Source organism: Atractosteus spatula, chromosome 8 (genome assembly GCF_055471065.1).
Source record: "Atractosteus spatula isolate fAtrSpa1 chromosome 8, fAtrSpa1.hap1, whole genome shotgun sequence".
NCBI lineage: Eukaryota > Metazoa > Chordata > Actinopteri > Semionotiformes > Lepisosteidae > Atractosteus > Atractosteus spatula.
The window spans coordinates 16273537-16287425 of record NC_142713.1 but is presented as its reverse complement, the minus strand read 5'-3'; the positions used below and the strand labels follow the sequence as shown (position 1 = coordinate 16287425).

Genomic DNA, 13889 nt, shown 5'->3' with positions numbered 1-13889 from the left:
TACTATTCACATAAACGCAGAAATTCAAATTTATTAAAATGCAAAACTTCCACCCCACCCCAACTACCTGGACAGACAGAGAAGCAAATTGCAGGCATTGTTATCCTTGCATTCTGGAATTAAATACATCAGAATGTGTTACTAACGGTAAAGTTCTTTGGAGACAGCAAAGTGATTATCTGAAAAATAAGGTGCTATATCTCTGAACAAAAGCGGCTCGAAAGCTACTTTCAATGGCACAAACCGACACTACCACAGCACTAATGAACAAGTCCAGCTCGGTTCTGCAGCTCTGTTGTAGAGCAGCTGGGTGACATCACACCCCCCAAAAAATCTTATATCTTGGAAAAGAAAGCTCAAAGAACATGCTATAGCTTGGGAATGAAAGCAACACAAACTCTACTTTTAATGGCACAAGCCAGCACTAATGAAGCACTGAAGAATGGGGTGGGTTTAGAGCTGTTGTACGGAGGTCAATTTAAATTTAATTGGTGTGTGGAATTTTTTTTTTGGTATCTTCTTTCAAAAGTGACTACTGGGAGCAAATGGTTTGTTTTTTTGTGTGTACTGTAGGTACTTTTTTATTTACTTTGTTTACCGTGCACACTTAATCTTTTATTCAGTTGACCTATCTGTTCAACAAAGGCCAGTTACTGTATTGAGAAATAAGGACTTTATATGCTTTATGTAAGTAGGCTAAATGTGCCCTATGGTAATTCTGTGTGAGACTGAAGTACACATTTCCCGTTTTGAATACATCTTGTGTCGGGCTGAGGGAGATCTGGGTGCCTGAGTAGGAATAAGGTCTCTAGAATCTTTGAATCACTAGGGGCATAATTGGCTACAAGAATCCTGCATATTGGGATTAATATGTGTAATTCACTGTTTCAAGGAGAATGCTTACCACACTTACCACACTCCACTCCTAAAGCAGGACAAACACTCACAGTGCAGATTTAAAATTTTAAGTATTTACTTTGAGAGAACAGTAAATACAGTTACAGTATGTAAAATGAAGCAGAAAAAAAGACATCAGTACAAACGTAAAAGTAGGCCATTGTCATTGCCTTGCCCTGGAAAAAAAGTGCAAAAGAAAACATAACCTATGTAGTATCAAATCATGTTAAGCTCTCTGTGAATTAAGTTTCTGTTAATGTTTATATTTACTCATATCTACCATAGAAGAGAAGCACTACTGGATTTTCCAGGAGTTATTATTGTGGCTTGAGAATGAAACATCAAAACTTTGATTCTAAGATCCAACAGGATCCACCTTAACAACTGTAATTTCATATGTCATGTCATTTCATTTCATACTAGAAAAACAACCTACAGTATAATCATCAAAGATGTCAGATATACAACTTACTTTATACAGAAATCTTTTGTCCTTTATGATCTCCAGGAATTATCAATATGATTACAATTACAGATCCTCACCAACTTCTACAGATGTACGGTGGAGAGCATACTGACCAGCTGCATCACAGTCTGGTACGGCAACTGCACCGCATCTGACCGTAAGGCACTGCAGCAGGTGGTCAAAACTGCCCAACACATCATCAGCAGTGCCTTACCCTCCATCCAGGAAATCTACAACACCAGGAGTCTGAAAAAAGTCACCAAGATGATGTCTGACCCCACTCACCCCAATCATAACTTGTTTGTCCCCCTACCATCTGGTAGAAGGTTCCGGTCGCTCCAGACGCACACAACTAGACTCCAAAATAGCTTCTCCCCCAGAGCCGTCAAGTTGGTGACGCCCCCACTCCCTCCCATCATATTATGATCTCTCCTAACGTATTCCTATACCCACAAGGACTGTACTCTAACACCACTACACACACATGTAAGCCGAAACTGTACTGTCCCTTCGACAGCTCAGTAAAACTGTTTTAGTTGTAATATTTATTAATAACCATACTATTTTTGCACTGTTCCAAGAATTACCTTGCACTGTTTTTGTCCTGTTATATTTTGTCTGCGGAATTTTGCACAGTTTTGATTACTTGATTACATATTATTTATGTTATGTTATTACACGTTACTGTTATTGTTATTGTGTTACTGTCTATTGTCTTATCTTCTGTCCTATTTATATACTGCACCTGAGTGACTAATGAGAAACACTTTTCATTATACTATGCACCTCATCAATGGTGGTAGGGTACTGATCTTTATCAAACTGACAGTTTAGTATGACCTTCTCAATAAACTTTAACTTTTGAAGTGTCAATTGGAAAAGATTACTTTTCCCCGTTGGCTTAGCCTTTTGTATGTGTACCAAATAGGAACAAACTCACCATATCCAAGTATGTTTAAATTATTGTGCAATAATTATCTAAACGCCATAAAATCCCAAACTTAGTATTGATCTGCTATTAAATTTAGAATTTCTATTTTTTGTTTTTCTACCAATACAGTTTGGTATTGTCATTTGTCCTTCCAAAACATGTATTTGTCCATCATTTTGTCAGTCATTGTCCATAAAAACCATCATGTGTGCACTAACTCCACAATGCTTCCAGCATTGTTTTACAGTTTGTGGCTCTTGGCGATAACACCGCAAATCAAAAGTGGCTAGCCACTCACAGGGACTGGTATTGCAGTTTTGGTCAATTCAAAATTAACCTCTGTCAGTACTTTCATTCCCCCTCAAATCCAGCTAATGACTAGTGAGATGAGGACTCTGTGCATTCGTTATGAATGCACACTTTTACTGGTTGAGATGTTTACATTTTCCCTCCAGACTATGTTCTAAAAACACAGTTCTTCTTTACACATCTGTGTTGTCTCTTTCTTCATTTTCTAATATAAACTTACTCATTGAAAACCATTTTATTAGCACACAATACATATTTAAACCTAAAAAATATATAGTTATCAGTACAGTACATACTGTACTCCCAAATCCCCTGAAATTAAAAAATTAACATATTTAAAGAAAAAGTGAGTAAATCGTGAGCAAATTATTACAGGCAGAGACACAGTAGAGTTACAAATCTTCTTTGTGGCATGCCATTGGCTGTCGGTGTATGATTTTGAGAAATATTCCATTTTTGGGTCCAAGGGTGGAGTTGGATTTTAACTCAAGAGGAATCTGAAATTAAATCCAGGAAACAGGTTACAAAGTAAAGAAATTTATAAATTCAGTAAAAATCCTGATACAGTCTAGCTCTGATAATTCACATAGAAGCACAACCTCTTTCCATTTTCACTCTCTTCTTTACATGTGATTTATACCTATTATTATTTTCTTTATAATAATCTTGCAAGAAAATAAATGTACTCCTGATTAATGAGATCACTGATGATTACACATAGATTTTTTTGCTTATTCTAATGTAATTGTATCTCGTCTATGTTTGCAATTGTTTACATTCATTTCAATTGAAAATACCAATTCCTAAATACAGTTAATTTCAGAAGAAAAAAATAATTTCTGTTAGGAAAATGCTCACACCTCTGTCTCTGGGCAGGTTTCAAACTGGAACCTTCGAAAAATGCGGAGCATGGCAATCTTCGCCTCCAACAATGCCAGCCTCATGCCTACACAGCTGCGAGGTCCTGCACCAAATGGCAGGTAAGCAAATGGATGCCTTTCGGCCTTGGCTTCTGCTGTGAACCTGGGAATTGTTGAACTCAATATCAAACAGTGAATTTCATTTACACTGCCAAATCACAGGAAAGAGATAAATAGCTCTGACACCACAGTGTTCAGTAAAAATGAGCTTTACAAAATTCAACACAGTGAATGTACAGTATATACATAACTTTCAAAAATCAAAATGATTACTAAAACAAAAATATTATAAATAAGACACACCTGCTTGAACATAAAATGTGCTAGAAATATTAAACAACGTGCAGACAGAAGGTACTAGTGTAGATCTCACAAAGGTCTATAATGGGTGAATCCTTATGAAAAGGAATCAACTCAGGTCACGAACATCAGGAATGATTTGCTATTGTATCTGTTGCCTTAGATAAAGAAATATCACACGTTGAGTAGTGGTGGTTTCGTTACTTACACATGCTACAAGTTTTAGAAACTATAATTCCTTTCTCAGACCAACATTTTTAGATTTTATAGGTCTTCAAGGATTTCTTAACAACACAGTATTTAACGTAAGGATATTATTATTTAATAATAGATCATCTTATGTTCTTATGTACAGTTGTTCTGAAATTATATCTTGTTCTATATATTATATCTTGTTCTTTTGATTTTTAAGGGAGTTCCTCTGATGTACTACATCCTATATAGCAGTGGTTCTCAAACTTTTTGGACCAAGTACCACCCCTGATCAAACCAAAGCATCCAAGTACCACCTACAAGTCATCTTCTCTTAGGAACCCCAGAAAATCTCAATGACCAACATGTGCGCGTGCACGCGCACACACTCAATAAAAATAATAGCACTAAAAATAATAGTAATAAAAATAGCACTGAGCACTTACCGTTTGTAACGTGCCAGAAGGTTCAGCAAGTGGACTGGACCCTATGCGGTGCTTAGCTAAAGATGTTAAGCAAGGAAATTATATGGAGAGCGGATGCTGGGTGTACTTAGCCGAGTCCCGTTGCCAAAAGTCGTGGTCAGGAGGATGCGTAGGTCAAGAAACCGGGTTTTCACAAGACGATAGTTCTCTCAGACGAGGAGTTAATAAGGAAGGTGAGCTCTATAAGAACGAACTTAATACTGAGCGAGGAAGTGCAGGTGAGGAGCCCTTAAGTAGTGGGTGGTCGGAAGGTGTGGTGCAGGACTAGGGACGTGGTTGGATAATTAGGATGTCCGTTGGCATCTGTGGGAAGAAGCAGGGGCTTGTGTCTGATTAGTGGAGGCCGTGACACCATTTCAGTGAGAGGGGTGAGCCTGTTTAGTCGAGCAAAGCAGATGTGAATTAATGGATTGAGCCTTGATACAGTTCACAACTTTGACAGCAGAGTCTAACAGGTTTTAAATCCTCAGGCATTTTCTTGACTGCTAAGGCCTTGTGGTGGAGGCTGCAGTGCGTCCACTTCATATCTGGAGAAACCTCTCTAATTTGTGCAACTACACCGCTGTGTCTGCCTGTTATCCAGTCGATGCCATTCTCTTCGATAAATTAATTCAGAAGCTGAAATATGTGCTCTCCTGTAGTTTTTGTTGGTAGTGGCTTACAGAACAGAAAGTCCTCAAGGGACGTGTCCTCAAACTCGTATCTAACGTAAACGAGCAAACTGGCCAATTCAACGGCATCTACAAACTCATTGTAGCGGCAGGGCTTATTAAAATACAGGAATTAAGTTTTCCACTCCCTTGCCAGTCCCTCTCTCCTTTATCTCAGTGGTGCCTGATACACTTCACAATTAAGGTTTTCCTAGCTGGAAGAGTGTCCTGATAAGGAACAGCTCCCCAATTCCTGAGATTCTCCAGCAACCTTAATAAATGGTCATCTAGCGCCTAAAAGTCTGAGATTCCAAGGGAAAGTGTTATTCAAAGGTGGTTTACGACTCTAAGGTCGGAGTGCATGGTTACTCATCATCAGCCAATCAGGAACTGGTAGGGCAGGTTAACCCCACATGGGTCTCTGATGCCCATGAAACTTTCAACCAATGAACAACCTGCAGTTCCTCCAGGTAAAAACAGGCAACACGGAATGGTTCGCAGGGCAGGAACAGTTGGGAAGCGCAGAACAGTTCCCAAGCGCAGAACATTCTCGCAGCGCGCCTCCTGGACACTCATACTCAGCCCGGACCACCACGTAATGGCCAGTCTGTCCGAGTGCAGGACTTTCCTTTGTTCTAAGAGTTGAGGACGGAGGTTGCCAGCGCGTAACCAAAGGATCCACCCGAGGTTAGCATCAGCAGCAAGCGTGAACAGGTCGGAACTGTGGACAGCTGAATCACTATTCAGAACTAGCGCTTCATCAGGAACGAACCGGTCTTCTTCCTGACCTGCTGGGACCCACAGTCATTTTTCTCCTGTGCACAAATTCTTGCTAGTTTCAGCCAACACTAACTACCTGGTTTTCAGAGAGCATCAGCAGCGCCGAGCACCGAGCACGGCCTGGCACCGAGCCAGAGAGCGCGGATTGGACAGCAACAACCCTGCAACTGTTCCTTTGTGCCTGCAGGAGATTTGACTCCCCAGAGATTGGATGAGTATTCAACATTCTGCATTACCGCTCGAGAATTCAATTGTTACCTCAACCCCAGTTGATATCAATTTAATTCCTATGAGTGATATACTTGTTTTGAGTATCTAGTGTAGAAGTTGTAATCAAGTTCATTTACGAAACGGTCTAAATGAATGATATACTGAATGTATGTCCTCTTGATATGTGTAACTCTTCGTGACTGAATTAATATATACCTTTTGTATTCTGCTAACTCTCTCGATAAGATCTGTTATGTTTATATGCACATTTTATGTATTAATAAATGTATTCTCGTGTATTAGTACCCGTGTGTGTGCGTTGTTTGAGTTATACCGTAAAGTTGGATTCTAATAGCCATCAAAAGAATCATTTTGTGACTTACTGCCACAATTAAGAATTGTCCCAGTAAATGCACAACCTCTACATTACTGGTGCCTCGTGAGAGGATACTACATCATCTAATTGCAGTGAAAAGCATCTGCTCCTCTTAACGTGCTCTACCAGCATACTTTTGACATCATCTGCCATATCAATAATTCTACGAGTGAGGTGGAACTGTTTAGCAGCTTTTTCTCCACAAATAATACGTGTCAGCTCTTTTGCCAACGGTATACAAAGTTCTTCACAAGTAGTGTGGGGCTTACCAACTTTAGCAATCCGCAAGTTTGCATTTTCCCCCGTTTCCATTTCAGGAGTCCATCTCTGAAGTTAAAATAAGTTTTTATTTCATGTGCATGAGAGCGAAACACAGAGACGCTCGGTGTATTTTTCTCAAATTAACCTAGAACAGTCCTTAAATATTTTTCTGTTATCTATCACGCTTTCCTGTGCTCACAAGATTGGCATTGTTCCAAAATTTATTTTATTTTAAATACAATAGGCCACTTACGTCCGTAGCACACATTCCTATTCCTATCTATACAATGGTATAGAATTACATAGTAGCTCTTGTTTTCACTCAAATATTAGCGCACACTGTATCATAGTACGTAGGCTGAGTATTTGACACAAACTAATTTTATTAAAATAGAAAATATGAAAACCCGTCCCAATACTTCTCTGCACACAACAAACACATACCACAGTTTGAAAACCACGGCTATATAGGATCACAGCAGTCATATGCTCTCAGTCCCATCTTGTGACTCTGGGATAGGCTGCAGATTGCCATAACTCTCAAGGTTACCAACTTTCTGATAATGAATGGATTAAATGTAGTTTCAAAGTTTAAACCATTTGCTACAGTCTACCATTATAATCTAGATATAATGATGTTTCCTACCTCTCAGGAATGAACCTTTCAGGCTCAGGCCAGTACTCAGCATTATAGTGTAAATAACCTGCAGGAATTTCAACTGTAGCACCACGGGGAATAAACTGCCCATTTACAGTACAGTCCTCTGCAGCATCCCGTGCAAACCTGTGGAGCAATACCAAACTGTCAAAAAGACAACCAAGAAGGACGTTACAAAAAATCTTCTCAAGTCAAGTAATCAGACTTGGCCATTAACAGGCACTGCAAAAGTTAGGCTCCCAGAATCACTGAGCCGAAACTCTAGTTAAAATGCTGAAAATCCCAACCAAGTTTATGGGGATTTAAGCACCAGAGTGTTTTTAATATAGGGTCCTCAAATTTAATCCAGATTTTCAAATAATGGTCAGGATTATTGACATGCAGGAGCTCTAATGAGATTCAATTGAGAATCCTCATGGACAGTGGGAAACTGTTGTGATCCAAACATAATTGGCATATTTTGACCCTTTTAGAGATCACTTGTTATCTGAATTATTCATTTGATGTATCTTGGAGAAATATTCTGGTTGTCGATGGATATTGTTAGTGTTGTAAGAAAGATTCAGAGATGCAGTACGTCTCTGAAACAGATTTAAATGAAGCATGCAGGAGTGGTGCCTTATCCAAATACATAGATTTCTATATCTCGTTCCCTAGCTTGTCTGTTTCTGTAAAATACACCTGTGACAAGGGAATTACTTCTCTAGTCAGGCCAAGGCCAAAAATTAAAAGTGACAGGCCTCAGCGACTTGGATCAACATCTATGCTGAGTTTTTCCCCTCTTTATTCTGAGTACACATGTGTCGTGTGTTAGTGGGCTTAGTTTCACTGGGGGTAAACTTTCTTAAGATCTGTACACTTACCTTTCTGTTGAGTTAAAGTTTACTACAGTATGTCTTCTAAAAGACCTGAAAAGTGGTCTTTATTGTACAGTGTTATTCAATTATGTGTATTGTTTAATTGTAAGCACTGAATGACTTTGTCTACCCTACACTGAAGATAAGCCTGAAGGATATATTTCCCGATTGTGTTTTATGCTTTAGTGTCACAGGAGGATCATCAACCGTTTTAAAATAAACCTGGTCTCTTGAGGGGAGACACCTCTAGTTACCACGTTGTGTAACTGTCTCCCTTTGTTAGTATCTCTTTTTTTAATGTAATCTAAATATTTTAAAAATTAACATTTAAATTATATATTATTCTCTCTTTTTATGTTTTCACTTATCAGATATGCTACAGTATATACAGCATTCACCATGTAAATATGTATGGTAGTGTTTCGTGAATATGTACAGTATTTACACATGGAGTATTTACCTGAAACCAGGAGGGTACATACGCAAGGTCTCTGAGATGACTATGTCTAAATATTGCAGCTCCTGCACATTGTTATAGTCTGGCGTATCCTGAAGGAGAATGAAAGAGAATCATACATAAGAAAACAATGAAACAAATCATATGACGAATAGCAATGACGAATAGCATTCACGATTTCCTGACAGCAGCCAATGCAAATTTCTTGTTGAAGCTGTGTTTTATATTTGGCACTAGAGGGCAGCAATTCAAAACTTTTCAGCCTTAATGAAAACTTTAAAAAATCATAGGCAATGGGACCCTTCCCCTCTCAAAAGTCAGATTATTAAAGCAAAACATTATAACTAAGACGATTAATTTGAATTGTTTATGAAACATCTCATTCCAGTTATTTAAAACATAAACATTACTTTGCAAAGTAAATTATTACAAAAAATGTAGTACAGATTTTTAAAATATATCAATTAAAAATGAACAGCCTAGGAGTGCCACAGTGGTAAGCATTACTGCTTTGTAATGCTGGATCCCTGGGTTCAACTCCTGGAAAGCTATCTGCATGGAGTCTGTATGTTCTCACTGTGTTGGCATGGGATTCCTCTGGGTGTTCTTGTTTTGATCCCACAAAGGCCTCCACAGAAATGCTGGTAAGTTAAGTGGCTTCTGTAAAATCGCTACTTGTACAACTGTGTGTGTTTGTCTGTGTCTGCCCTGCGATGGACTGGCATCCTGTCTAGAGTATATCCTGCCTTGTGCAAGGAAAAAGCTTTGGTTATCTCGCAAACCTGTACTGGATAAGGTGGTTTAGAAGATGGATGAACAGTCTTATTTAAAAACTACTTTAATTTATTGCAAATTAGACTAAATATCACAGCACAGGACAGAATGTTGCCAATTCTGTAGAATTCAATAACATACAGTATAGGCGACACCTTAAAAAATAAAAATACAATAGAACAAAACAAACATGGTCAGTCTATTGAGTTCAACAAATAAATGCCTAAGGTTTTCAAAGTGGGAGAAAACACAATTCACTAAACATCCGGCAGCATTTAGCCATACATATCCTCAAAAGACTAAAGGTGTATTAGACCCTGCCAGAAAGGAGCAGTAAAAACATCATGAGACATCTTTTTGCATGTTGAAATTCTGCGCATTAAGTTAGACTTTTTGAAGAGCTGTGTGGGAAAAATATGATACATTTTAAAGGGGTTTACACTTGATATTAAATAAAACTTTCAAAACATCTTAAGTGTTATTACTGCCCTATTATACTCAGATACTGTAAATCATTCCAACTAAAACCAAGTTTGTTTGAATGGGTTGAAAGGACTCATATTAAATAGGAAGGAGCAGATCACAGCTCTATGTGGTACAGCTGTGATTAGATTGTCCAGTCTGCTACAAAAGCAATTTAACTCTAATGAGAAACATAAATACTTTTATGAACCTCAGACTTCGAAGCATTACTGACATGATGCAATGAAACATAATCTTGAATTAATCTCAAAAGTTCAAAGCTCTTGTTTTACAAGAACTGCATCCTATGCAAAATTCTTGAATCAATTTGTGGTATTGGTAAGATCATGTTATTAAGTGACTTTACATTATGGCATGCAGAGCATTATAGGAATGTCAGCTGCACATCACTTGCATTATGTTATGCAGTGTCTATTGCCAATTATCACAGTATTATATTTAATTGGATAATACAGACAGACCTAACCAAATTACTGTAGGACTGTGGGAGATAGCTCCCCTTTATCTGCAGATAACAAAGACGTCACCAGTTTTGCGTGACATTTTGCCTCCATATTATCTGCAATAAAGGGAACAAAGAGGAGCAATTCAGTGAAGACAGCAAATTAATTTCAATGAGATAAAATGTCTAGTTTCTTTTTAAATGTCCAGTCACGGTACAGCACAGAATACCATTAGGGTTGCAGCTATTACACATCTTTTTTGAAAGCCTTAATGTGGCACTGAAAATTATGATACGTTTCAAAAAAGCATTCTGCAGTCATTATCCACATTAGGCAGGGTACCCAACCATGTGGGTTAAGGGGTGACGGATGTCTTGAAGTCCTCTATTATAATACGGGATTGCTGAACAGTAGGAGAAATTATGAATGCAGTGCTATGTTGCAGTGATATAATCTGTCTAATGCATTAATTAGACAGATGTCTTGTCACTTCTCATTCCTGAGCAGACACTTGGAAGACAGAATGACATTTTGCTAGCAAGTGATGAGTGTGAAGCTGTACTTATCTCTGCAGATGGAGGAGCTGAGTTCATTGGTAAGATTTGTATTGTAGTAAAAGCCTGAATGTGTTAGCATTATTGAAAAGCAGGAATCACAAACGTATCCCTGAAATTCACATTTTGTCCATAGTTTATAATGGACTAAATCTAAAGAGCTAAATCTTAAAAGTATAGCAGAATAGTGATCCGAGTGCAACATCTGGAGCGAAGGTTGAATCTTACTTGCAGGCGAAGTGCACAATGTTTCCGGTCTAATAATTATGATAGTCCTTGTGTAGAAGCACATCCCTGCCCAGCAGGAAGCTAGACAAGAATAACTGAAATATCTGGACCGGCACTAAATTGTTAATGGAAGGCCTGAGAGTGACAAGAAAGCCAAAGGCCCAGAAGAGGGCAGTAAGGGCTCTCTACCATCCCAATGTGCACAAAGGCAGAAGGACACCTGCAGAAACAATGGGAGCTCATCCTGTGTGAATTGCCAATTTAATTTTCTTTGAGAATCTTATAAAAATTGAACCATACTGCCCTGGATCCTATTTCACAAGGAAATTAAGCATGCATTGGCATTACATACAAGCCAGTAGAAAACCCAGAAGAAAATTAAGAAAAGCAAAAGCAGAATTTTAGAAGCCTTTTTTTTGTGACTCCAAAGCCCTTTAACTTGAGCATATGCCTGCTCCATTACTGGCTACAGAGAAGGAGGCAAGAAGGATGTCTCAATAATCACACCATTCTCCCATGAAGAAGATCTCGCCTGCATTCACAACATGAATTGGTCAAAAATGGCAAAGTTGTTCTTTATAATGTCCTCTGGCAAGATGGATTGGAAGGTTTATTTTGAAGAAGTCTAATTTAAATGGCAATTATGCAATGTAATTATACTTCATGCCTTTCTCCGAGAGACGCATTTGAACCACTAAGAACCCATTTATTAACTGGATGTGGATGCCAGTTAACCACCAGTACAAGGTGAGGGGGCAATTTAAAGAGCTTATTTAATCAAATATGGCCATCCTGGGTATAATTCTCATCATTCTCTCCTATTCTCTGATTTAAGAACATCTGAACATGTTAGAAGTTTCTGCATATGAATGCTATCTCTGATCCATCTACCAGGTTATGATGAAGAGACAGAAGGCAAAGAAACAGGCTCACCCTTCACATTTGCTAAAGGATGTTTTTACCCAATAAAGCAGAGTAATGAAGAAGTTCTGTAGGCTCTATGAAAATAATGAAATGATTAACCAGTACCATACTGTTTCCTGCACTGAATGTTGTGCGCTTTCCACATTAGCTTGCATAAAATAGATCTAAACTCCTTATACTTCACTATCACTCATTATGATGCTCACTGCAAATAATCAAATACCAAATACTTTTACCGGTAAAAGCAACCTAGTATTCTTTCCTGCAACTCATTATTCCAATGACTTAATGTGAAACATCTACCCTACAATATGTGAAAGAATTCTTTAAAAATCATTTACATACTATGCCACATTTGAATATTAGGCCTGAAGCCCGATTGAGAAGTTAGACAAGCAGACCAGATATCATTGCTTTCTTATCACAAACATCTACAGGGTTTCCATAGAAACCCAACATGTTTCTTGTTATTGTTAGTGACAATGGCTTAGATATTCATCCACAAAAGGTGGCTTTAGGGTACTATTAACACACAAATTTAATGGCTGTCAGTTTGTATTTTCTTTTAATGGTTCAAAATTTGCAAAGGAAAACATCTTATTGCACTCAAAACAGGCTAGACATACAATATACAAAAATGCTCACCTGTTTTCTTTTTCATTTATAGTCTAATCCATCCAAACTTGACTTGTCCTTTCATGAATAATATTTGATTATATTAATAATCTCTTTGACAATGTGATATTCAAATTATAAGAAGCTGCAGTAATTCATGAGATATTAAATCAGAGTTTTTTCAATAATTATTTTAATAGCTGCATAAAAAGACCTATACAATGCTGGGCAGCATTCTTTGTGCAGTAAATGTTCTTTATGCAGAAACATAACTGTGTTTCATAACGTACAGTGATCTTCTACTGAACCTTGAGTGCTTTTTCTTCAAACCAATAAATATTCCAACAAATATACAATATTTGTATAATGAGACTTAACCTTCAACAACAACAAAAATAATAACTTTTTTTATACAGCACCTTTAAAAGCAGCAACTCAAAGAATGTTATGGTTAGAGGTGCAGCAGAAGATACATGGTCATTAGAAAATAGAGCAGACACAGATGCTAATTAAATAAAAGACTTTCTGAAAAGAAAGAGAGGATTAAAGGATATTTAATGACGAAGAACACCTGTTGATGAGTTTTATGGCGGGTGTATTCACAGACATTTTCAACATGTCTGGCCCAAGCCGTAGTCCCCACCTGCTTCAAGACCACCACCATCATCCCAATACCAAAGACAACCACAGTGACATGTCTTAATGACGGTGGCACTAACGCCTGTCATCATGAAGTGCTTCGAGAGGCTGGTCATGAAGCACATTAAGGACACCATCCCAAACACAGTGGACCCGTACCAGTTTGCCTACCGGTCCAACAGATCCACAGATGACGCAATCTCCATTGCCACACACACGGCCCTATCCCATCTGGTAAAAAAGAACACATACGCAAGACTACTATTCATCGACTTCAGCTCAGCTTCTAACACTATCATCCCAGAGAAACTAGTCAAGAAACTCAGTGCACTGGGTCTCAACACCACCCTCTGCAACTGGATTCGGGACTTTCTGACAGGCAGACCTGTCAGGCTTGGAAACCACACCTCCGGCACACTAACTCTGAACACTGGGGTCCCCCAGGGGTGTGTGCTTAGTCCATTGCTCTACTCCCTCTAT

At 38.3% G+C, this 13889-nt stretch overlaps 1 protein-coding gene across 3 annotated transcripts in view; it reads right to left on the bottom strand.

Moving 5' to 3' along the window:
- Nucleotides 1–955: 955 nt before the first annotated feature.
- The window catches only part of tbxas1 (thromboxane A synthase 1 (platelet)), a 140720-nt gene continuing 127786 nt past the window's right edge, over nt 956–13889 (bottom strand). For 2 of the 3 annotated variants that reach the window (XM_088924350.1, XM_088924353.1), the window contains 4 exons: nt 8753–8841; nt 7424–7561; nt 3464–3626; nt 956–3100 (listed from right to left, as the gene is read on the bottom strand). In XM_088924350.1, the coding sequence (XP_088780476.1) occupies nt 2996–3100; nt 3464–3626; nt 7424–7561; nt 8753–8841 (495 nt within the window). In that variant the 3' untranslated portion in view covers nt 956–2995. Of the gene's footprint in view, nt 3101–3463; nt 3627–6464; nt 6844–7423; nt 7562–8752; nt 8842–13889 lie in introns of those variants that run through there. The other variant, XM_088924351.1, reaches the window with a different exon arrangement.